This window comes from Muntiacus reevesi, chromosome 1, assembly GCF_963930625.1.
Source record: "Muntiacus reevesi chromosome 1, mMunRee1.1, whole genome shotgun sequence".
NCBI lineage: Eukaryota > Metazoa > Chordata > Mammalia > Artiodactyla > Cervidae > Muntiacus > Muntiacus reevesi.
In genome coordinates, this window is record NC_089249.1 from 82,618,727 (window position 1) to 82,645,177 (window position 26,451).

At 42.8% G+C, this 26,451-nt stretch overlaps 1 protein-coding gene across 1 annotated transcript; it reads left to right on the top strand.

Moving 5' to 3' along the window:
* Nucleotides 1-1,773: 1,773 nt before the first annotated feature.
* On the top strand, nt 1,774-8,149 carry ENSA (endosulfine alpha). Its single transcript, XM_065904849.1, has 4 exons — nt 1,774-1,980; nt 3,645-3,770; nt 5,029-5,195; nt 7,883-8,149. The coding sequence occupies exons 1-4, from the start codon at nt 1,924-1,926 to the stop codon at nt 7,896-7,898; spliced, it is 366 nt and encodes a 121-aa protein (XP_065760921.1). The 5' UTR covers nt 1,774-1,923; the 3' UTR covers nt 7,899-8,149.
* The last annotated feature ends 18,302 nt before the right edge of the window (nt 8,150-26,451 follow it).

Below are 26,451 nucleotides of genomic sequence, written 5' to 3' on the forward strand. Positions count from 1 at the left end.
CACAGACTTTCTCAATTAGAATCACTGTTTTCTATTCTAAACTACCTCGTTTGTAGATTAAATCCTAATTACTTCCCAACCAGAGTATTGCAGAGGACTCCTAGCTAGATTATCCCCCTCTAGTATCTTTCTGTTTGGAATTCTAAATGATTTTTTATTCATTACCACTAGATTAATCTTCCTTAAAAACAATTCTGATCTGCCACTCTCTGGCCTAAAACCCTTAAATGTCTCTCCTAGATAACTAAATTATCCACTAGTTTCTTATCCTGACACTCAAAGTCCTCCATGTTCTGGACTCAGTTCTATTTTTTTAGCTTTCATGCTGACCCCATCACCTAGAATACCCTTCCATCACCTTTACCTGGCAAAATAAAAGCTGATTTCAAATACACACCTCCATTATTAAGTCTTCTTTTGGGGGGAGGGGGGGGCGGTGTGCTTAGTCACTCAGTCATGTCCAACTCTTGCAACCCCATAGCTTGTATGTAACCTGCCAGGATCTTCTGTCCATGGGATTCTCCGGCCAAGAATACTGGAGTGGGTTGCCATTTGCTGAATATGAACCTTCCTTTGAACCCCTTTACCACTTTATTAACACTTTAATTTCAAGCTGACCAGATTTGTCTTATCTGTGTATTCTAAGATTCTCAAATTTTTCCACTAGAAATGTACCTAATTATACAGAAAAATGAACAGATAGCCCTAAAGCTATCTGTCACAATAGGTCCCCTGGAAAATTAAAATTTAATATCAATTTTTCAGTGTTATTAGTATTAGACTGCTTTAATATAAAAATGACATTTTTTTACTAACACTCTAGGAAGATGGGGCTTCCCTGGTGGCTCATAGGTTAAAGCAGCTGCCTGCAGTGCAAGAGACCTGGGTTCGATCCCTGGGTCAGGAAGATGCCCTGGAGAAGGAAATGGCAACCCACTCCACTATTCTTGCCTGGAGAATCCCATGGACGGAGGAGCCTGCTGGGCTACAGTCCATGGGGTCGCAGAGTCGGACACGACTGAGCAACTTCACTAGGGAGATGAGTCTGTTTTAATCTTGAGGATTTAGGGTACTCCTGGCATACTGTGAAAACCCTCTATGGCAAAGACTGCCTTACTACATATATATTCCTTGTAAAACTAAAACAGTACCACCTTCAAACACTCAATATGTTCGCGAGTAATTTACGCAGTGTTTACCATGTACCTAGACCTGTGCTGTTTCAAGGAGCTCAGTCTCCATGGGATGGCCCTGAACAAATAAGAAAACTGTACATGAAGAGGTAAACGATGAAACGTAAGCCATCCATGTTCTGCTAGGCCATTTAGTCTCTCCATTCCACACCCTAAATGACACACTGCAAGTGAGGAGGACCACTTTAAAGTCCACTCTGACCTCCATGTTATTTTCTGGAGATTGATAATTTTCTGCTAACACTGCGCGAAGCTTAATCCTCTTCACCTGGAAATAAGAGGTTTCCATCCTTTCGCTCTCCAATTCGAAGCTCAGAAAAGTCCCCTGGGGGCGACGAGGCAGGGCGGCAGAAATTCTGACCCCCGCAAAAGGAGCAAAAATGCCAAAGCTACCAGCACCACCCCTTAACCTCCCCCACGTGCTTCCAATTGGTCCTTGTGAGTCACTCTCTTCCCAGATTGGCGTTCCAGCTTGCCCGTCGCCTCCATAGATCCCACATTTAGCCAACAACTATTGGTAGATCGTTACGTCATTGCCCTATCCACCCCGCTCCCATTGGCTCCCATAGGAAGGGGCGGTCGCAACGTCACAGGCAAGGGCCGCCATTTTGACTGAGCAATCCTAGTGACAGGAGCTGAAGAAGCAGCGCTGGTTGTCCCGTTTCCCCTCCCCCTTCCCTTCTCCGGTTGACCTCCCGGGCCCCCCACACTCCACAGTCCCGGTCCCACCATGTCCCAGAAACAAGAAGAGGAGAACCCTACGGAAGAGACCGGCGAGGAGAAGCAGGTGAAATGGAGGGGGTGCGGTGGGCGAGTTGGGGGCGATTGTGATGGGGCGGGAGACGGTCTCCCACCAGTGCGGATTGGTCGCCATGGTCTCGGGCTCTGCAGGGGTTGGCCACGTCTTGCGTCATGCAGGGTGAGTTTCAACATGGCCTGCTGCTTTGGCTCTGGTTAGTTGGTTGGATTGTCAATCAGTGTAGTACCCTTCCTGATTGGTCAATAGGCCTACAGCTAGACGTATTGAAGCTGTGCTGTAATTGGCCGAACCTGAGCTTGGGGCGGGTGTTTGGAAAGAGTGGGTGAATGAAAGGGGGTTGGTGGTCTCGGGATGAGATGTATGTTATTGGTTAGTAGGGGTAAAATGAACTAACAGCTAGGCTGGGTCCTTCATTCTATATCCTCAGAAAGATACAGATCAAGATACAGACGTTTAAAAAGGGATCAGCAGTGGGGGAAGGGAGAAGAGTAATTATTATCATGGCTAATTTAAGGCGGCAACTTTCTCAAAGAGACCTATTTTGATCGCTGGAGATGGTCTGTTGCCCACCTTCAAAGAGAACCTTACAAAATTGAAGAGGGCTAGAGTTTCAAACAGAATAATGGAGGTTAAACCTAAGAAAGACCCCTAGAGAGTCGTGAAAAAAAGGACGCAACCATACTTCCCCCCGACTTCTAAGGTAGTGGGGACTTATTTCACCCGCAATTCTCTGATGAAAATACGCCAACTTATTTAGATGTTTGTGTTTGATTTATAACATTTAGTACTGGACTCGGGTTCATAAAATACCCCTGGGTTATATTTGGGCCAGGTTTTCAAGGCAAGGGAATGTAATTCCACTAAAAAGAACCACAAATTGGCTTCATGTCCTTTTTTTAAAAAGTCATTAAAGAAAAGGGTGGCAGGGCCCACAAAAAGGGAAGCAGAGAGTAACAACAGCAGTAAGAGACCCTGCAAGTTAATTGGACTCTTGGCATGTTTCCCAAACCTCCATCACTAGGGAAGGTGTTGATTTTTTGGCAGAGCTGGTGGGTATACTAGTGAACCCACTGTATCTTAATTTTCCTGAGATTAATCTCTGTTTACTTGTCACCTTCCTACTACAATGTGTATGGAAACAATGTTGTCCATTATTGCTGTCCAGTGCTGACTATTGCTAAGGGGGAGCTTTCTGGAGAAGGCCACAGAGCTAACTTCCATAGATTTATCAAAAGCCTAGCTTAGGAGGGAACATCTCAGCAGTTATCCCTTTTGATTTCCCATTTGACCTGTACTGTGTTTTACAGACAGCTAGGAATTTCCCTAGTAATCTTGCATCACCAGAATCCCAGCTAGCTCTTTTCTGTCTTTCTTAGCTTCTGTTCTTAGTGAGCTACTGCTTGCTCTTTGATTAAGTATTGTTCTTTGGTATTACCTTTAACCCAGTACTCACAGGTCACTGGGGTGGTTCCCTGGGTGTAGTGTGACAAACAACTTATCTTTTTTTCTCACAATACAGTCATCTTGAGCTTTAGGGATTTGAACAAAGGTCTGGCTTTATTTAAGAGTGTGAATAGCATGTTTACAAATGGGTAGATCTCCAGGAAAAGGTAATAGTGTAAAAGTTAGCAGATATTAGAAGCAGTTGCTTCTCAGTGTTTAATTTTACTGGCCCCATTTGTTTCCTCCAGGACACCCAAGAGAAAGAAGGTATTCTCCCTGAGAGAGCTGAGGAGGCAAAGCTAAAAGCCAAATATCCAAGCCTAGGACAAAAGCCTGGAGGCTCCGACTTCCTCATGAAGAGACTCCAGAAAGGGGTATGGAGCACAATCTCTTACCCTCTTACTTTGGAACCAAAGGGGCCTTAGGGATGAGATCTGTGGAAGTTCTGCTGAACACTGATATGAAAGTTTTGTTGTTGGGCAGTAGTAAAGAAAAATTAGAAACTTGTTTAAAAAAAACACCCAAGGCAAATACTGTAAATTCCTGAAAAGGTATCATTTATTTTCTGATTTCCCTCAGGATACTGAGGCTTAATGGAGGGACATTTAGGAAGGCTGATGACCTCCATACGTTTGCCTGTTTGGATGGTGGGAGTTTTAGGACTGCAGATATAGGATTAGAGCTAAATTTTGAGGTGCATCATTTCAGAAGAAAGGCCATCTGTCCTACAGATTTCCTCAACTTGAAATGATTTCTTCAGACCCTTGAAGTTAGCACCAGCCATTAACTATGCTCCCTGAAGAGACTTACTTTTCCAGTCCAGAGTGGTCCTTTTCCCAAGGGAGAGTCTTACCTTCATAGCCTTCTCGCTCCTCTTTGGGTTCCTCAGTCCTCAGAGGTACGTAAAACTGACTGAGCACTTGTCAGTGATTAACCTGGATTGTATTTCTCTATGCGGATGAAGTAGAGAGGGAGACAGATCCCTGTGGAGAATCCCAGTTAGAGTCTTAGTCACAGATGATGTGATGCTGATTTGCAGTTTACCTTGCTGTAAGCAAGACAGGCGTGGGCAGGCTGTCACAGCCATGGAACATGTGTGGGAGTGGTTGGAGTCAGAGGAAAGTACATTATCCTCAGGAACAAGCCCAGTTTCTATTCATAGTCTGAGAGAATAATTTCTCATTTTGAGGTTGTTAGCTTGAGGTTGATCTCCTACTGATAGCCCCAGGTTCACCCTTTATATGTCTTATTCATTTCTGTTTCCCCAGCACCAAGCCCATTGGAGGCTTATAGGTCCTTTATAAACCTTTGGGATTAAAGTCAGTAATATGGTTGAAGCATTGTGGATTCATGGGCCTACTAAAGGCTATAGGAGCTGTATTTCTTAACACCAAAAATATACACCCTAGCTGGGAAACTGCTTACAAATGTCAAAAAGTCAGAAGACACTGGGAAGAAAGCATAATTAAATATAGTTAATACTAAGCTGTGTATACATGAGGCTAATCAAAAAAGACTTGAAAGATCTGAGTTTGGATGCAGGTTTATAGGGTTTATGGTGGACCTGAGTCTCCTTGCTTTTGAGGAAGACCAGAGCTCCTCACTCACCCAAACCTCCCTTTTGTCTCTTAGCAAAAGTACTTTGACTCAGGAGACTACAACATGGCCAAAGCCAAGATGAAGAATAAGCAGCTGCCCAGTGCAGGACCAGACAAGAACCTGGTGACCGGTGACCACATCCCCACCCCACAGGATCTGCCCCAGAGAAAGTCCTCGCTCGTCACCAGCAAGCTTGCGGGGTAACCTGGCCCCCTCTGCTCCCCTTCTCACCCATTGGACTTTCTATGTCATAGGCAGGGACAGAGTGGGCACCTGGTTGTCTCTTCTCAGCTTGCTCGCCAGAAATGCTGCTTCTGGGGGCTGCTGAGAATGTAAGATGGGCTAAAGAGAGGCTCTGAGTTCACTGCTTTGGCTAAACTGAGATTTCCACACCCTCATGTGGCCCAAGTAGGGGCTCAGAAATAGGAGCCTAGGATTGGATAATGCTGCAGACTTTCTTTTTCATTTGTATGAGAAACTGGGGAGATGTCATTTCTCCTTTTGGAAGAGAATGTGTCCCAAAATAGGTGAGGCTAAGCCTTGGGAATAATATGACAGGTTTAACACCCTGAGGCTAACCTGATATGATTGGGAAAGATAGATTGAATGAGATCTGTTTTCTGTGCTTTAAGTGTTTTGTCCTTTGGGCTGCTATTGCTTTCATGTTTTCATTATGGCAGGTTTAGCAAATCCTCACAAAGAAAAACTGATGTGCTTGCCTAAAACTATAATGCCCACCTAACCTTCTTTACTCAGTGTCTTTTACAATTTGCCCTGGAGGATATTATTCATGTAAAATGGGCACCTTCTCTCTCTCTTCCAGCATGTTGCTTTTTGAAAGTATCATGGGAAAGTGGAAAGAACACAGGGTTAGCAGTCAGGATATCTGGGTTCTGTTTCCATTCAGTTCTAGACAGAACTGACCTGTAGCCTTGGTTGAGTCACTTCACCTCTCTGGATTTCTGCTTCCCCATCTGTAATATAGATCCAAATGTAGATCAGATTGATTCTAACAGCCCGAAGAACTGTGCTATTCATTGTAAAACCAAAAGTGAGGAAGGACCATAGATGAGAGTACAGAGAACTCATTGAAGACCACATGAGGAGAGAAGTTGAGATTTAGGGATTGTAAATTCAGGCAGGAGGACCTCATAAGTGTCATGGTCTTGAGGGTCAAGAAAAAAAAAAATTCCAAGAAGCTAGCCATGAAAGCGCTTGCCTCTGCTCTCCCTTCTTTCCTACAATCTGGGCCTTGGCTGCTAAAAGGCTGCTCTGGGAGCCAGGCTGTGGGCCTGAAGAAGCATGCTCAGTCATGCTCGTGGGGAGTCCCACATTTCAGGTGTTCTCAGCTGCCAGGTGTATCGTTAGGGAGACAGGAAGAAAAGGGAAGAACGGTCGCTCCGGGGCTTAGTGCTGCTGTGGGGCTGGAGCAGCAGGTTCTCAGGAGATGATTCACCTTGGAGAAAGCTGGGGAAGGCGGTTAGGGAGAAATAGAAGGAGCACTGAGAAATCTCTGCCTTCCTGGAGCTCAGCTCCTGTGCTCTGAGAGGTAGCAATGCTGATCATGAACCAGGTAGAGAAAGAGGGGCTGCGGGTGGCCAGCATCGTCTATCTGATTATCACTAGCTCGGCCTGAACCATACTGAATGCAATCTGCTAGTTAGGACAGAGAGGGCCAAGTGAGAGCTAAGCAATTCAAGAGAGAAAGAGTTTGTCTTTGGTCCTCTCTTGACCTCTCAGCCCACAAGTTCTGATATGCCACACATCTGGCCCAGTGAGGACAATTGATGAACTTACTGATGCACACTTGGGGCATTGGGGTGTGTCTACACTTCTTTCCTGACCAGCCATTCACTTTTCAGGCCATCGTTCAGATTGGGTAGGAAAAAGTTGGTGAGGAAGGAATGGAGAGAGCAGGATGCCGTGATTCCCTGGCCCCTAGGGCAACTCCTTGACTGTCACTTGTAATTGTATATAATTTTTGTGTTTCTTGCTTCATTTCCTCATGCTGTCTTCCTTAGTCTAAAGTCCATGTGGGAAGGGGAAAATGCTGAATATCTTTGTATAGTTTCCTCAACTGTCCCAGACATGTTGTACATAGATATGTCATGTTATTATATATATAAATATATATATAATTTTGTACGTTTTCTTCATCTCCGATCTTCTCAAATTTTGTACTCTTTTCTGTCTGAGCTGCTCTCTCTATCAGTCAGTGTGAATCCTCAAGACTGAAATCACAGTGAGTCTCAGTTTTAGGAAGGAATAGAAGAAATAGGGAAATCAGAAAGACTATTGGTGTCTCTTTCCACCCGGTCATCTTCAAAGCTAAGGAAACAAAGAAGCAAGCTACTTTTTGTAGATGCCACCTCCTTCCACAGCATGCAGTGCATAGCTTCCATGGCAAAAAAGGATCATTTTGAAATTCAGTTTGCTTTGATTAAACCTAGAGTATTAAGTCCGTTCAAAACAACACATGTGTTGTCTGGCCCTGGCCTCCATGCAGCTGCCACCTCATCACTCTGCGCCCCCCAGCCCCAATCCATCCATCTCCACTGTGGCAAGTGGCTCTGGCCATGCCCCTGAAACTGAGCCTGCTCTGAAAAGCTCGTTATTTTGATCTTGTCTAAAGAACTTCTTTCTTTGTTTTCTTGGGTATCTCCAAAAAGACAGAGAACAGTTTTGTAACTAGGTGAAGACCGAAATTTTCCTTTTCTTTAAAGAAAAAAAAAAAAGACTCTCTGGATAGGATTAAGACATGTGCCATTTATCCCCAGTGATTGATAAGTGTGGAAGAATGATGGGGTAGAGACCGGGGTGGAACTTAGGCTTTTTTCCCTTACTACTTGACAGTGTTTTCTTTCTCTTCTTCTGTGTTCGTCCGCAGTGGCCAAGTCGAATGATGCTGCCCGGGGCTCCGCCAGATCCTGAGACGCTGCCCCCTGGGTCCTGTGCTGGCTCCTGCCCCCCCCTGCTTTTGCAGCCAGGGGTCAGGAGGTGGCTCGGGTGCGGGCTGGAGAGGCAGAAGCCCCTGCCCGTCGGTGTCCCAGCGCATGGAGCCCCTTGGGCCGAGCACCAAGATCTTGACTCTTTTTTGTTTTTCCTTTTTTTTCCAAGTAATTGTTGGGAGACATCTCAGTGAAATCCTGGGGGTGGGGTGGGGTGGGGTGGGGGGTTGAGAGGGTGGAGTGGGAGATGTGAGGGGTTATGAATTAGGACTTAGAATTGATAACAAAAACATTCCTAACTATCCTCCTCCTTGGCCTTGTGGCTGGGGTGGAGTGGGGGTGGGGTGGGGGGTGAAGCAGACTAAAGGTGAGGGGTTCTAATTGAGCTGTGTAGAAGAGTGCCTTGCTAGCTTGGATATGACTGGGACCTTATGTCAGATAAAAGAAACCGTCTAAATATGAAAGATGCAGATGACTCCTCTGGTTCTGCAGAACAGGCTAAGAACTGAATGTTTATTGTTTGGGTGGGGAAAAAGTGCTGTCCTTGCAGTAGATTTGCTGCGGGAAGAAGGGCAGTGAGTGTGGGAGGAAGGGGATGAGCGTGGGGAGCACCGCAGAGCCCAGGGGACTTTTTCAGTATTTGAAATAAAAAACAAACAAGAAGATCCACGGGAAAAAAAAAAACAAACCAACCTAGAAATTCTGTGCAGCAGTTGGTGTGTTTTATTGGGGTTTGGTGAAAGGGAAGAAAATAAGACTGAAGACAGCATTCAGGAGAAGCTGGTGTGGGGTTCTGAGCCCCTAAGGAACAGGGGCCCTTCAGATGGGATGTGTCTGGGTTCCCCGTTTCCATCATTTAGGGACAGGGTGCAGGGACGTTGGCATATGGACCAGGACTTCTATAGCTAATGCAAAGATGACTGTTCCTCAGGTTCTGACTCACAAAATGAGGGGTTTGCAGTGTTTGATCTGAAGGGTTTATTGACACCTGAAGATTACTCCAGGCTAAGCATGAAAGGAAGCCACTCTGTTTTCCCTTTCAGTCTTGCTTTCCTTCTCAAGTTCCTTTGTCTCTGGAGAATTGTAACCACTAGTGATCAGCCTTTCTGCTAGCGGCCAGCAGGAGGCAGAGTCACTTCTTTCCTCATGATGTGCTAACCATTGCTGGAATCCTGCCACTGAAAGGGGTTTAAAACTGTAAGTGTAATATACAAAAGAAGTGTTGCCAAAGGAGAAACAGACTCACACTTTTCTTCTGTCACACTCACACCAATCTACTATGTTTGAAGATGGAAACTTGCCCATTTGCCCAAGGAGATTTTAGGCATAAAGGAGATTTTATGATTAGGAGATTTTACCATAGTTATCTTCTCAAATGAGCATGCATCAAGGAAGACAGAATCCTGGAGACAACAGATAATCTAAAGAAATTTCTATCACATTGAGAGGATGGAGTACTTTTAAACTAGAGAAGGAATGTTGTTCTCAGCATGTGATTCATTCTCTCTTCTTAATCAGAAACTTTCCAAATAAGTTTTCAGCTTCTCAAGAAGCTGACTTGCTCTCTCCTAATTTAGTCAGGGGACTGCGATGCCTCCTAACCATCAACCTTTCTGAACAACATGCTAGACACTGAACTAGGTGGTTTGGAGATACATTAGTGAAAGGCATGCCCCACCTTTAATGGGGTTTCTTATCTAACTGGAAGAAAATACATGAAAAAGTTCATACACTTCAGTAGCATAAACTTACATCTTAAAGCTAGGAGATGTATGAGTGTTCATTATGATGGGGTTTCTGAGTCTTATTCCCCTTAAACCAGGCCCATGACCTCTTTATAAGCACATTGTCCCTACTTTTGTGTTTGCCAAGTGGCAACAGCTGTGCAGTAAGGTCAACAAGGCTCCAAATGTGGAAGCATCTAGTTAAGTTCCATTTAATATAAAGAGAAGGGACGTTGACATAGAAATAAGTTATTTATAAGGTAGCAGTGCTAGTTTACTGAAGACCTTGAGTTAACATCTCTTAACGTTTAGGCTTTTACATGCTTTTTCCATTACTCCTGGCTTTCCTGGTCCTTAAGTTTAAGCTGTAGCCTTAGGAATCCTGGGGTGCCCAGAAATGATCATTGCTGTTTCTGTTCCAGCTTAAAACCTGCCTTTCCTTTTTCTTTACTCCCATACGACAGGGCTAGGCAGTCAGGAAGCCCAATTCTGCAGTGCTTCCAAAAGCTGTTCTTGCCCATTGTTTTAGCTTAGTGTTTTATCTTTAATCCAAAGAGTGGATTCAAGGGCTCTGCCACTCCTCCAGCATGGTGGAGTGATAATTGTGTTGACATGTCTCTCAGTTGAGCCATCTGATATGCAGGGTGGCAGGCATGAAGTCACCATTATTGTTGTCCAGCCACATTTATTTTAAGCTGATGTGGCCTGAGCGTGGAAAGCACAAGCGAAAGAAAAAGCCGGGAGAATTGCCATTGACGATCGCTCCTGTCGGTCTGCCAGCCACACCCACACGCAGCCCTCATTTGTACAGTGCCCTTTGCTGGACCTGGAGGGAGGTCAACAAGGAAAGGAGAGATGTCTTCCCTCAGAAGCTAAGGTATGACAGTGGCATGCAAATAAACAATGTAATAAGATCCCACAAAGCATATGGGATCTTAATTCCCTGACCAAGGATCAAGCCCATGCCTCCTGTGGTGGAAGCACGTAGTCTTAACCACTGGGCCACCAGGAAGGTGTCCAGATTACTGTAGTTCTAAGCAGAATTCCTGTGAACTAAGAGGAGGGTCAGGAGATGAGTTGTTGGCTGAATTTCCTTAGAGATGGGTGACTTACTTAAAAAGGCCCCCCATGCTTGGGCAGTGATATTTTAATTCACAAGTAACTGTTGAACTCTGACTTTGGGGAAATACTAGCAGTTTTTGACTCTTTGCAATTGGAAGAATACTAGCAGTTATTGGGCAAATGAGCAGTGTAAGAGATGGTGTCTGCCCTGGAAGAACTTGAAGCCTCACTGAGACAGCACTTTTACACATAATGCAAGATAGTGGTAAAGGAATTCTGAGAATGGAAAATTCAAAGGGCTGGAATCATGAGGTAAATGTTAGTGGAAGAAATGGAAATTGAACTGGGCTTTAAAAGATGGGTAGTATTAAAGAATCTAGTTCAGTTATTGATAAGTGCCTATAATATGGCCCTGGAGTAGGTAATGGAAACCCACTCCAATATTCTTGCCTGGGAAATTCTATGGACAGAAGACCCTGGTAGGCCACAGTCCATGGGGTCGCAAAAGAGTCAGACACCACTTAGTAACTAAACAAACAACTTTCAAGGAGATTCTGCTCTGGTGGGGAAACTACACATGAGGAAATCATGCTACATTGTTAAACTTGCAGCCATAGAAGCTTAGCTACACAGAGGAATAGGGACAAGTATTTAATAGTAGTTACATCTAGCCCATTGCTAAGTCCTTAATTTACATCATCTCATTTAATCCTCACAACAGTTCTACAAAGTAGATAGTATCAGTAACTTGGCCAAATCACACAGCTTCTGAGAGTGGAGGCAGAATCCCAGTGCCTGCAATGGGATGGCGAAAAGAGTGATCTGGAAATGCCTCTACTACCTGACCTGGTTCAATCCCTGGTTAGGAAATTAAGATCTCACAAACCACATGGCACACCCCAAAAGAAAGTAATCAGGAAAAGTTTCATGGAGCAAATTCTGAAGGAGAAACAAGATTTTTCTAGAAAGACGCGAAAGGGCATTTTGGTAGAAGGACCAACACTAAGAGAAGGATGAGGCAATGTGGAATCTGCTGATTTTGCAGTACAGTATCAAGTGAGTCCTGGGGAGGGACTGGAGACCAGGCCACAAAGGCAGACAGAAGGATATGATTTGCAGGCAGGCATAGGAACCACGGAGGTGACTGCAAAGAAGAAATCTAGTTGGTTCTGTGTTTTAAATAGGTCACTGCCAGATCGTGTGGAGATGAAATTTAGTTGTTTAGTCACTCGATTGTGTCCAACTCTTTGTGACTCTATGGACTGCAGCATGCCAGGCTTCCCTGTCCTTCACCATCTTCCAGAGCTTGCTCAAACTCACGTCCATTGAGTCAATGATGCCATCCAACCATCTTGTCCTCTGTCATCTCCTTCTCCTGCCCTTAATCTCCCACCATCAGGATCTTTTCCAATGAGATTTAGAAGTGATAGATTTAGTGATGGACAGGTTCTAGCATCAAGTTTCCTGGTTTTGAATCCTGATTTTTATACATTTGAATGACTTGAGACAAGTTTCTTAAACTGTCTTTGCTTCAGTTTACTTGTTTTATAAAATAGGAATGATGTAGTACCCACTGTACAGGATTGCTGTGATTAAACAAGATAGAACATGTAAAGCCCTTACTTCAGGGATTGCAGCAGTGCCTAAGATATGGTTCCTGCCCAGGGAGCTTATAGACTATTGAGGGATATACCGAAGATTGGTAGAGTGACAATAATTAAGAGTACAAGGATTCAGAGCTAAGATAGGGAAGAGCATAAAATGCTCTGGAAGTACAGAGTCTGGGCACCTAATTTGAGTAAATGGGAGAACAGCCAGGAAAATCCTTACACAGAGAGTAGCTTCTGAACCGAAATATGATAGAGTAGTAGGACTTAGGGAAAGGGGTTAGATTGGGAAAGGGGGCCTTCCAGGTAGAAGGAACAGTCTGAAAAGATGCAGAGGTATTACATTCTGAAAACTTAAAATAATTGAGTAACTGTAGCATAGTATGCAAGGAATGAGGCTGGAGCTGGGTGGAGGTAACCAAGGGTTAGGTCACAAAGGGCCCATTAGGCTTCATCCTAGAGTCAGTGTGAAGCTGCTGAATAAAGATTTTGAGCAAGGCAGTGACATGATCAGATTGGCCCCTTAGAATAATCTTTCTGATTGTAGTGTCAGTAGGAGACTAGAGATGGTAGAATGGGTGTATTAAAGATACTACTAATGGGATGGAAAAATTGGGAAAGGGAAAGGCTACTGTGAAAAGGAAGATGATGAATTCAATTTGAGACATAAGCTTAACAAACATCTAAGTGGAGAATTCTGTACTTGTAAACTATTAACCATGGGTTAGTTGAGGTACAATAACAGCCTGTATGTAGCTACAGTACTATAGGTTAGATATGATGAGGAAATAAGGTAATGATAGTGGGGATGAAGACTGAACAGACTCAAGAGATAGATGAGAAGTACAATCAACAGAATCTGATGTGAGGAGTGGGATTCGGGAAGAGACAGGACTCTATTAAAAAATCCCGAGGTAAACTCTGATGCCGTAATCCAGAAAGAGAATACAGCTGGAAGAGCAAGTTTGGCATGGAAGACAATGAGTTCATTTTGCAGTAGAGTTGATGTGAGGTGCCCGTAGGACATCCAAGAGTAGGTTACTAGATTTATGTTAAGTTACTGGATTTATGCATCTAGAGGCTGGAGAAAATTTCAGAATAGGAGATACAAATTCTGTAGACCTCAGGATACTCTAGTAAAGCCATGGACATGTAAGTACAGAGAGCAGAAAGACTGACACACTGACCCGATGAAGGCTGACACCTGAAGGAAATACAAAACAGGCTCACCAGAATAGTAAGGATGATGTGGTGCCCAAGGACAGAGTTAGTGGAGAAACTGAATCAGTCAGTGGTGTAAAGTACTGTTACAAGTTACATTTAAATCTCACTGTGTGATTAAGTGTTAGTCGCTCAGTTGCATCCAACTCTTTGCAACCTAGTAGTCTATAGCCTGCCAGCCTCCTCTGTCTATGGGATTTTCTTGGCAAGAATACTGGGGTGGGTTGCCATTCCCTTCTCCAGGGGATCTTCCCGACCCAGGGATTGAACCCGCGTCTCCTGCATTTCAGGTAGATTCTTTACCATCTGAGCCACCAGGGCACCCCCAAATTTCAGGAAAGCAGCATGCCAAAATTGTGAATAACTGTCAGGATTATGGTTTAAGGAATGTATGTTTCTACTTTCTGTACTTTTCAAGATTTTGACAATGAGCATCTATTTGATGATTAGAGGTACTTTTAATTCTAAAAACAAGAATAAAATCACAGAATTTTTTTTTTTCTTTTTGATGGACGAAAGGGTGTCACTTTGGTTTACCATTTAGTAATCTTTTGGGACCAGTTGCAGTGTATTGGTAGAGGTAGAATCTTGCTTGTAAACCTGAGTGGTGTGTGAAGGTTTTGTTGTCTGTTGTTTTAGGATGGGAATGGTAGGCATGTATATTTACTAAGTAAAAGGAACAAGTAAAAGTAGAGGCATCATAGAGAAAGATAACCAAAAAGCAGGGCTCCAAAAAGGGTGGGGTGTGGAAACAACTCAGGTAGATGTGGTTAATTAAACAATAGTTCAGCAAACATTTATTGAGGACATATGTGCCAACCTCTGTACAAGGCGAGGTACTGAGGTTAATCTAGTTAGCAAGCCAGCTGAGTAAGTAATTGGTCTAAAGCAGAAGGACAGATGGCTCATCCTGCTTGAGACTCAAGGTGAAGATACAGAACTTTGTTTGCAAAGTAGAAATAGAGACACAGACGTAGAGAACACATTTATGGATCCCACAGCAGGAAGGGGTAGTGAGAAGAATTGGGAGACCGGAATTGACACATATACACCACTATGTATAAAATAACTAACGAGAACCTACTGTGTAGCACAGGGAATGCCACTCAATGCTCTGTGGTGACCTAAATGGAAAGGAAATCCAGAAAAGGGGAGATATATATATATGTATGTATGTATGTATAGGTGATTCTGAGCACACATAGCTGATTCACTTTGCTGTATGGCAGAAACTAACACAGCATTGTAAAGCAGTAAAAAATAATTTTTTGAAAAAAAGATGAAGATATAACTTGGTAAACTCACATGGGTGTATAACATGGGTATAACATGGGTAAACTCACAGCTGTTTGTGAATAGGGGTCAGTAATCTCTAGGAGTCCTTGTCTGACGGCTTGCTTGTTCTTTGTGAAATAGGATGTGAAGTTACTACTTGAGAGTTAGGAAGGTGGGAGTTAGGGGACTTAAGAAGAGTGGCCATAGTGTTGAGAGGATGAAAGGGAGGAGGATGAAAGAGAGATGACAAAAAATACTGTTATTAAGTAAGAGAATTAGGAAACAGTGTTGAGGATCTAACAGAAACCGTGAATGTATAATCCTTGGGATGCGTAACCCATTGGAATGGTGGTGGTTGTTCAATCACAAAGTCGTGTCAGACTCTTTGCAACCCCATGGACTACAGCACACCAGGTTTCCCTGTCCTCCACCGTCTTCCAGAGTTTGCTCAAGTTCATGTGCATTGAGTCGGTGATGCTATCTTACCATCTCATCCTCTGCCGCCCTCTTCTCCTTTTGCCTTCAATCTTTCCCAGCATCAGGGTCTTTTCCAGTGAGTTGGTTCTTCACATCAGGTGGCCAGAGTACTGGAGCTTCACCTTTAGCATCAGTCCTTCCAATGTATATTCAGAGTTGATTTCCTTTAGGATTGACTGGTTTGATCTCCCTGCAGTCCAAGGGACTCTTGAGAGTCTTCTCCAACACCACAGTCCGAAAGCATCAGTTCTTCGGCCCTCAGCCTTTTTTATGGTCCAACTCTCAATGACACCGTTGAAATGGTATCAGTTCATTTATTTCTGCTGTTTTCTCCAGCAACACCTAGCTGCCTGGGTACAAGAGCAGAGACGATTATTAGTGTGTAGATCCTGGATCATGATTTGTAGACAGATGAAGAGGAACTAGGGGATAGAAGGTGTTGGTGAAAGAAGGAATACTTGATTCAGACTGGGTAAGAAGGTAGGCTAAGGAAAGTATGATAAACTCAGGTCAAGAGAAGTCTTAATAAGGTCAAAGAGCAGATGATTTAGAAGTGATAAAGCTGGAAGCTGAGGACACAGTGTCAGAATGATGTTGGAGTTTAAGATTTCAGAGTTGGAACTCTTCCGTGTCATGACAAGGGCAATAGGAACAGGTGTTTCAAGTGGAGTAAAGGTAAAGCTCATTGGGGTATTAAAGAACTAAGGGAGTTTTCATATCAAGCTGCCAGGGTAGGTGGCTCATGTGTTTCAGCTTTTGTTCTATCTTATTAAGCCTAACCGCATTCTTTTTATAAAAGGAAAATTGAAGTGTCTTAACTTAGAAAGCAACAAAGCAACAATAAAAGAATTATGGGCTTAGAGTGTTGGGTCAGTAAATCAAGGTGTTTAAATGAATCTAGAATTATGCAAGACTGGGGAGGAGAAGATGAAACCAACTTCCAGTCCTGGTATAGGAGTGACCAAGAATAGCAGAGAATATGAAGGAGAATTTAGCTTGACAGAATGAACTCCAAAGTAGGAGGGATTGCATGCAAATGTCTTGGGAAAATAAGGGCCTCAGGATGGCACTAGGGAGCTAGGAGTGTCTCAGTTCCCCCACTTTCTGATATAGGAGGGGAAAACCCTATAGGTCTGCAAATACAGCCATGTTTGAGGGTAGCTTCAGTGTAATTTAAATGAGTGGGTTGGGGGAAATTCTCTAAAGAGGAGTTTCTGTATGAGGTATGGAGAAATGACAGGACCAAGGTTGAAAGTAGGAGAGTTCTGCATTTGGGGCAGAGTCCAAAGATTATAGAGATGGCAACCACTTGTGCAATGAATTAGCCTTAAGGCTCCCAACTTGGTTCAAAAGTTGTTTGGTACCAGTCTTGACTGAAGGCCTCACAGGGCTATGGAGTTCAGTGTCCTCAGGCCTGCCCCTCAAGGTTCTGAGGAGAAGATTAAGCATTCCATCTCTGAAAAGACATTCTGGGGAAAGGGGAATGGAATAGTAGTTTGAACAGTGATCACAGAGAGGAACAAGTAAGCTAGATTAAAGGAACAACTAGGGGAGAGGCCTTCATTCACACCTTTATCAAGTGTTTATTGACCTCCTACCAGGACTTTGTCATGTTCAGTGCTGCATCCCCAGTATCAAGCGTTTGGCACATATGTGTTCAATAAATATTTGTTGGAGGAATAAATTGTTGGCTAACTTATGTTCAGATTAGTCTGTGAGTATTTGGAAAAAAGTAAAGAGTTTGACGTCTTTCAACAGTCTCTGAATGGCAGCAGTAGTGGATCAGCCAGGAAATGGAACGTCAGAGAGAACCATGTTGGAAGGTTACTCCGCACACAAAGCTGGGTCTCTCTCTTGGAAAACCTTTAGATGAGCCACATGACTAAGAACAGGTAAAGGTCAAGTGCTCAGAATGTCAACCAAGGATTGCTTTTTCTGTGAAACATTAACTTCTGACAGGAAGAGAGCACTCAACACTGACAGCCACATTGTGGTAAAGTGGCCCCTTCAGGTAACAGAAGAGTTTGGTATAAACGGAAGTTTTAGTGACAGAAGCACTTAGTGTTTTTATAATAGATGGACTTTTTTTGAACCTTCTTCTGATATATTTATATGGGTAGATACTAGCGAGTAATACAAAACATGAACTGTTAGTTCATGACTAAAACTGAACTGAGTAGAATTTACACAGTACAAAAACTTTTCTTAAACTATTCATGTTAACTGCTAGAGCAACAAGTATTGTTCTTGATCCAGTACCAGCTACCTACCTTACAGTCCCAAACCCAATTGGTAACATCAGACTGATACTTGCGCTACAATATTTATATTTTTAACTGCATATAAAACTCTCATGGTAGAAATTCAAACATAAGTAGACCTATGAGGGAAATTTGGGGGTGGGGGATAGAGATAACTTAATCTACCTTCATACACAGTCTGAATCAGGTGGATTCCTTGAACTGTCTTTCACTTTTCACTTTAATCACCCCACGTAGACACCACCTACTCAAAATATACAAGGACTTCCCAGGTGGTGCTAGTGGTAAAGAACCTGCCTGCCAACGCAGGAGACATAAGAGACTTGGGTCAGGAAGATCCTCTGGAGGAGGAAATGGCAACCCACTCCAGTACTCTCACCTAGAAAATCCCATGGACCGAGGAGCCTGGTAAGCTACAATCCACAGCATAGGGTCACAGAGAGTCAGACTGAATCGCCTTAGCATGTGTGCATGCAAATATACAAAGGGAAGTCCTGGCATCACTCAATGATCTTGAGTCCTGGTTTGACATTAAAGTCCGTGTCTGAAGCATCTATTATGATAAAGAAAGTCTGAATCACCATCAGACTTCCCTCTATTACATTTCTGAGTCATTTCCTTTTCTATTGACCCAAACTGGGTACATGCAGGAACTATCCAAAAGTACAGAGTTTTGGAACCACAAGGACATTTGAGATCATTGAGTTCAGTGAAACTGTGGTCAAGAGATCGTGCCTTTTGCCCAGTTGCACAGGCTGTGTCAGACAGCTCAAAGCCCTCTTCTCTAGAAGCCGATCTCATAGCAGATTTGGGACTCCAGCTGAAATTTTTTGTTGTTGTTTTTAGAAGTAAACAAGCAAAATACTCAAGTTGGAAGTTTGAGAGGAATTCAGGGCCCAGGGAGACAAGCTGGTGTCGCATGGTGCTCCCTTCAAGTAATCTGACCTGTCACTGGTGCTCTCACAGTGGACCAAGGAGAGGACTTATGTAGGACCAGCATGTTATAACTTTCCACCTTGGGACTAATAACATTTTGGACCAGATACTTTGTATGGGAACTGTGGTGTGTATTTTAGGATATTAACAGCCTCCTCATCCTCTACGTACTAGATGCTCAGTGAGGACAATCAAAAAAGTCCCCAGACATTGCCATGTGTCCCCTGGGATCCCCTGGCTGGGAGCCACTGTGCTGACTAAAGGAAGAGGTTCTTGTAACTCATGCCTGGGGCTATTGAATCCTCTCAGCAGTGCCTGTTATTCCTGCACCCTTGTGCCTAGATTCTCTCTCACCTTTCCCCCTGGGGCCTCTAGGCTTTCATCAGATGGGATCCTCAGATGGGTGCCCTGAAAGTGGCACCTGTGGTGAAAATGGGAAGCAAAAGTTTCTACCCTTCCCCTCTTGCACCAAGGGGATCCCCCTGGTTGGATAGGAATTTACATAATTGGTTAAAATAAGACAAAACCTATGTAAGGCCTAACTCTCAACTGTAACTGCTGTGAATCAAGGAGAGAGCAGAACTTTAAGCCTCTTTCCTATCTTGACAGTGGGCTGGGAAGGGGAGATAAGGGCATACAGAAGGAATCTGCCCTTTCTGCACAATTTCCCCTTGACTCAGCTGTCCTACTTCCCCTCCCCAGCCCACACTCATCCTCACCAACACCCATATTTAGCACTGCAAGCCTGTGTTGTCATAGAAAGACAGAAACCAGATTGTTGCTATGAAGATGTGTTTACACGCACATACACACTCTCACACACACACACTCACACACACCCTAGGGCATGGCCCAGACAGCAATGGCAATAAGTGGCAGTTCTTCCTGGGATGTGTTTTTCTTTCTCTTAATTTGCTGTTACCCCATCACCTCTTCTGTTCTCCCCATGTTTCCATGCTGCTTCTTCCTGCTCCCAGATAACACTTCCTACTGACCAGTACTGTTCTTCAACATCTCCTTTGCCTCAAGAAATCAGAGTTTAAGAACAGAATTACTTAACCTCCACCCCTTATTCTGTAATATGAGGAAAGTTATAATACAAACCTTAGATGGCTTTTGCTAGAATTAAATTAGATATATATAAAGAAACTTGGGACTGACAAAGTACATTCTCAATGAATGGAATTTGTTCCTATGCTAAAATAAATTGGGGGGGGTGGAGATTGCCTTGTTTTTTTGCCTTTGTCATACTCAGTTGGAAAGCTGTTTAAGGAAGGAAAGTCTACATATATGATCTCTTCCTCTCTGCATGAAATGAAGGCCATGGGAAAGAAAAGACACAAGACGTGAAACCACTGCCTGGCTGAAATGGAGGCACGTAAAGGAGGCAGAGTGTTCTCTGGGTCTTGGGCTCTGTCTACTCTTCTCCAGCAGACCCCTCTCTATGAGGAGCCTGCCTATGTCAGAGTAACAGGCTGGGGCTTATTCCTACTGTAGATTCTGTGCATGGTGTCTGTTGATTTTGGGGGGAGAAAAAAAAGAAAAACCTGGAATTTTCCGGAACTTCCCTGGTGGTCCAGTGGCTAAGACTCTGTGCTGCCAATGCAGAAGGCCCAGGTTCTAACCCCTGGTCAGGGAAGTAGATCTCACTTGCCCCAGCTAAGACTCAGCACAGCCAAATAAATAATTTTTTTTTAACTGGAATTTTCTAATATCAATATGAGAGCAGATACTTCCAACCCTGAAAATAGGTAAGATTTCTCTTCTTCAGCTTGAATTTAGTATGGAACTATGTTCTTACAGGAAGTCTGAGTTCTTCCCAAAACACCGAGGAAAATAGAAGAAAACATTATGTACCTTGCGTTTTCCCCTATGTCCTATGTCACAGAATAGACATTGCTGTTCTGTTTTTACAGGTTAAAAAAAAAATTTTTTTTTGATTGAAAAAAGAAAGATAAATTCTAAACTGAGAATTGTGGTTACATCTGGAAGGGAATTAGAGGAATGGAATTGGAGGTGATAATCAAAGGAAATTTAGTCTCATCCATGATGTTTTGCTTTTGTTTACAAAGAGTATTTATGTATTAACTATGTGATTAAAATTAAATTTTCAATAGTAAGACTATTTTAAATAGTAAGACTATTTGACAAACTTTTAATGAAGCTCAGAAAAGGGTATTTATTTAAGGTCATTTGATAATTACAGACTCCAGAGTCCATGGCTGCCTACCACCCCCATCCCAACCCAGAGCACATGTCCTATGCATACCCTCATAGAGAACTAGGTTTGGAGCCAAGAGGGAGTCCTGAGCTTTCCCTCTGATGGGCAGTGGGGTCATTGTAGTGAACCCTAGACCTTAGCTTGCTTTTTTATTTTTTATATCACTGAAGGGAAGTGTAATCACACCATGTCAGACCAAGTTGATGACAACCCTATGACTTGGTCTGTGAAGTATGACTAAATCACATAGACTCAAAGGGAATAGGGAAGGATGTAAAGCAGGATTGATAAAGGAGATTATGTTTTGCACTTAAGATTTTAATTGGATGTTTCAGCTGGGGTACCAAGATATAATAAATATGGAATTCCAAAGGGTGACACCAGACAGAAGTGCAGAGGTTTAAAGGAAATTACCAAAGACCTGCTCCACAGTTCTTGAACCCTCTTATCCATTTTAAGAGTATAAAAAGTGGAGATAGGGTTTACAAGGGAGATTTCTCTGGAGAGAGCTAGGACCCTGTTTTGAGTCACATCCAATCTGGGGGAGAAGGTGTAGGCAGTACTCCCCTCTTTTCACAGAAGCATCTGATGTTTGTTCCTAGGTAAGAGGTACATTAGACTGTGTATGACTCACAGGAGAGGAATTTCAAGGCAAAAGTTGGCTAACGAGGGAGTCTGAGGTAACAGAGCTACATCTTGGAAGTAACTGCACCCCCCTTCTGACAAAGGGTCAAATATACATGAATCCTGGGAACCCGAGTATGGAGTGTTTCAATCCTGCTCAACAGAACTCCTGGAAAGATAGTGGGACTCTTAACAAAAGGTTCTGTGTAGAATGGACCTCTGGAAAACAAAAGGATGAGAGGGAGTGGCAGCCATAGAAATACATTGTGTCATGTCGCTTAACTTCAGGGAAGCTGATGTTGCCTTTGGAGGGCCCAGCAAGGGAATCCTCTGATGGATCCACACAAATGCCCAGGAGACAGTCAGCTTTCAACATCAGCATGAGAGGGGGAAGCCACCAAGAACTTTCCTCCCACTTCCCTCTGCTCCTTTCCACGAGGCGTCAGTGTCAGCATCTAGGAAGCAGAGGAGAAGCCAACTACTGCCCTTCCACAAAGCCAGCTTGCCAGCTGTATTGGTCCTAACTGTGGCAGGGGTACGGGGGGCGGGGGGTGGAAATGCTCTCACCTATATTGAAGACTGATATGTTTGTTCAAATATTTCTGAATCATGAGTATGTTCTGCTACCACAGAATTGAACTTTAATTTTTATTATATCCCTTCAATTGGTACTTGTTAAACATTCCAACTATCATATTTGTAGTTATTCTATGAGGCATTTAATTGGCACTCATGGAATGAGATTATTCCTTTCAGTTTGTAGTCTGAAGTACTTTTGAAAAGCTAAGATCCTCTCCACAATAAAGCTACTCAAAAGAAAGGAGTTTTAGGGACTTGGGGTTTGATAAATTGGGCTGAGACCAAGGGAATTTAAAATAGACTCAAAGTCATTTGGGACCTTGAGGATCAACTAGTTCTAATTCCTCCTGAATTAACCTTTTCCACAGCACCCTGCCAAGAGATCATTTGGTTTTTTTCTTGAATAATTCCAGTGTCTTAGAATTTACTACTATCTTCGCCCTCTTAAAACTCTTCAAGTATGTGAGGACAACCTCTCTATATATCTCATTTCACTAGTCTAAACATTCTCCCTTCCTTCAGTTATTGCTCCTTGACCTGGTGTGGACTTCTGGCATCTCCCTGACTACTTTCTGGATGAGTTCCAATGGTGTCAATATGCATCTCTAAGTTTAGTTCAGATGTGACCTGACTGAGGCAAGAAGAAATAAATCATCACCTCCTGGTTGTAGACTCGGACTGTGAGAGAGCCTTAGGTCCTGTCAGATTTTCTTCAGTGTGAACCCTATCACACCATTGTCTCATTAAAACTAATTAAAACCTAGAGGTGTAATGTTGGGGATGAAAAAGAGTTGTTTTATTATTATTTTATGAATAATATATGAATACATTTGCTTTATAAAACTTGTAAATAATAGAGATTAAAATCTTCACTTAAAAATACTACAAAGGCAGTCTTCCTTGATTATTTCTCAAAACCTGGTCCTTTAGTTATACATCTTTCCAGATTTTTTTCTGCCTATTTATATACATTTAGAAATACGTAGTTGTATAGGATTTTTAAAACATACACAGTACCAGATGGTTTGTGTTATTCTATATCTTTTCACTGTAATTCAGACACTTTTTCATATATGCATATATAAAGCTATCTCACTCTTTGTAGCTGCTATAGTAAGGATCCCATAATATGAATGTGTAACAGTTTAACCATTCTGTTGTTGGGACATAGATTGTTTTTTCACAGAAAACTGAACAATAGTAGGCCCCATTGTCAGACTTCACAGAGGAGGAGTCTGAGTTCCGTATCTCAAGCCAGAATGAGAAACATTAGAATTGAAATGTAAACCAAGTTTACTGCCCCTTTCAAGTTTAAACCCCTTTCAAGTTTACTACTCCTCATTGTTGTTTTTGTTTGTTTTTCTCCAGAGCATCTCAGCTAGGCTTGGCCCTTTGGTCTTCCAAGTAAGTTTTGGCATCAATTTATCCATTTCCTTATTTGGAACTATATTCAACCTATGCATCAGTTTGAAAGAGAACTGACATTTTTACAATTTTGAGTCTTCCTATATGTGAACATGATTTGTGTCTCTATTGAGTTTTGTTTAATATATTTCAATAGAATTTTATAATTTTCTCCCTATAGTCTTACACAGAGTGAAAGAGACAGCTAGTTATGCTTCCTTTCTTCTATAACAACAGAATTCACAGTTTTTAGCTGGGTACACAGACACTCAGAATAAAGACTGTATTCTTAGAATAAAGACTCTCTTGCAGGTAGGACACCATGTAATTAATTTCTAGTGATGTGTGCCTGTGCTGTCGCTAAGTCATATCTGACTCTTTGAGACCCTTTGGAGTGTAGCTCTCCAGGCTCCTCTGTCCATGGGATTTTTCAGACAAGAATACCACAGTGGGTATTTTTCCTTCTGCAGGGTATCCTCCCGACCCAGGAATCGAACCCATGTCTCCTGCATCTCTTGCATTGCAGACGGATTCTTTACCACTGAGCCATCAGGGAAGCAATAATTTTGAGCTAACAGGATGTTAACAAAAAAGATATACAACTTCGGGGAAGTGTCATTAAAGAAAGCTAGATACCCTTTGCCTACCCTTTTCTACTTCCTGGTGGTTAGAATGCAAATAACATGGGTAAAGCTGCCATCTTGGACCATGAAGTAGAAAAGTATGTTTGAAGATAGCAGAACAACATAATAGAAAGAATATAAGTTCCTGATCATTATGGAACCACCATGCCAACTCTGGGTTTGTTCGAAAGGAATAAGAATGAATATTGGATAAGGCAAATAGCAATGTTTGTCACAGCCCAGCAGGCTCCTCCGTCCATGGAATTCTCCAGGCAAGAATACTGGAGCGGGTTGCCATTTCCTTCTCCATTCTGAAGGGCTGCTGCTAAGTCACTTCAGTCGTGTCCGACTCTGTGCGACCCCATCCCTGGGATTCTCCAAGCAAGAACGCTGGAGTGGGTTGCCATTTCCTTCTACTGAACCCTAATTCTGTGCTAGTGTTACCTGTGGAGACTAGGGCCTGCAACGATGATTTTACAGGCAAAGATGGTGGATTAAGTGTTACGATGGCAAGGTAGGAAGATACTGAAGGCACAGTATGAAAGAATACGATATTTAGTAAGAAGTATAGAAAATGTCAAAGAAGTTCAATTAGTGATTTTGACATTAAAAACATGAGATCAACCTTTTAAGTGTGTGATCAACAATGATCTTTAGAGATTATTTATGGGGGAAGGTTTAGGGAAAATTATGTACATTTTAGAAATAAGGCAAAAAATGACTATATGATCTTTTAATATCATGTTAGAGCATTTTCAGATAAAGTCCACCAGAGTCATGAGATTGTCTTGGGGGATGTAATTCTGTTTGATTAGCACCCAGTTTTTCAACCTTCAAAAATTAGAGGGTCGTGTGATAAAGTATGATATGAAGAGGCCTTAGAAATAGCTTAAAAGCAAAAGATTAGACTCGATTTAGAGAAAGAGAACAAGATGCTCTAGGAGTTCTAGAAATTTCTAACAGCCGAGTAGAGAGTCTTCCCAAACTTGAGTTATATATAGGGCCTCAAAACAAAGACAAAATGTTGCTTTACTAGGCTGAGGAATAAAAGAGTTGAGTAATAAAGATAGACAGTAAGAATAAGAGCAAGGGTTTTCTAATTAGAAAGGGAGAAGGCAACATGGGGGCTTCCCAAGTGGTACTAGTGGTAAAGAATCTGCCTGCCAGCGCAGGAAACATAAGAGACGTGGGTTCCATCCCTGAGCCAGGAAGACCCCCTGGAGGAGGAAGTGGCACCCCCCTCCAGTATTCTTGCTGGGCGAATTCCATGGACAGAGGAGCCTGGCGGGCTACAGTCCATGGGGTTGCAAAGAGTCAGACACAACAGTCTGAGCACAAGCATAAGGCAACATGAGATGCTAAGTATGCCCAATTTCGGACCCCAAGGACTGGAGAACAAAGCTAATAGAGTACATCTTAGATATTATACTAAGACTTTTTTTTTTTTTTCTATTTTCAAAGAAATGATGCAAATGAATTCTCTGAAACAAAGCCTCATTTTAAGGAGGAAATGTGCTCACAGTTTGGGAACGTTTCAAAGGATTCAATACGTGTCTACAAGAAAGAATGGCATAGTCAGGATGTCAACAATGCTTTTCCTGTTAAGGACTGTGGCCAATATAGCTATCCTAAGAACAAGAGCCATTCTTGATGTGTGTGTGTGCGTGCACATTCAGTCATGTCTGATTCTTTGCAACCCCATGGTCTGTAGCCCACCAGCCTCCTCTGTCCATGGAATTTTCCAGGCAATAATACTGGAGCAGGTTGCCATTTCCTTCTCCAGGGGATCTTCCCTACCCAGGGATCAACTGGTGTCTCTTGCATTTCCTGCATTGCTAGGCAGATTCTTGACCAGCTGAGTCACTGGGGAAGCAGACATCTTCTAAATGAACTAAAATTCCCTGAGGACAAGCCCTCCTGGACATGGTGGAAACATGCTGACTCCTTGCCTCTGAGCTGTATAGACCCTTCCCCACACTGGTTAGAGTAGTGCTTCTCTAGGGCCATCCACGCAGTCTGGAAGGTGGTTTGCCTGTTAATCTTGTATAATATGGATGCCTGTTTTATGATAATGTCACACTGTGTTGTTTCATCCTCTTAGTCATCAAGCCCTATGGACCCTTCCTCCACAATGTCATGTTATTTTTTCCATTTCCACTACCACCACCTGAGTTTAGGTCACCATTAATTCTATAATGTGATGCCTATCATATTGCAGTAGCCTAATTTAGTTACTTCCAATCCTATCTCTCTCCATCCATTCTAAAACCAACAATTTGAGTAATGAACCTAAATTAGAGCATATATCATGGTACTGTAGTTCTTGTTGCTGTTATTTAGTTGCAAAGTCATATCCAACTCTTTGTGACCACATGGACTGTAGCCCACTAGGCGCCTCTGTCCATGGATTTTCCAGGCAAGAATACTAAAGTGAGTTACCATTTCCTTCTCCACGGGATCTTCCTGACCCAGGGATCGAATCCACTTTGTGTTG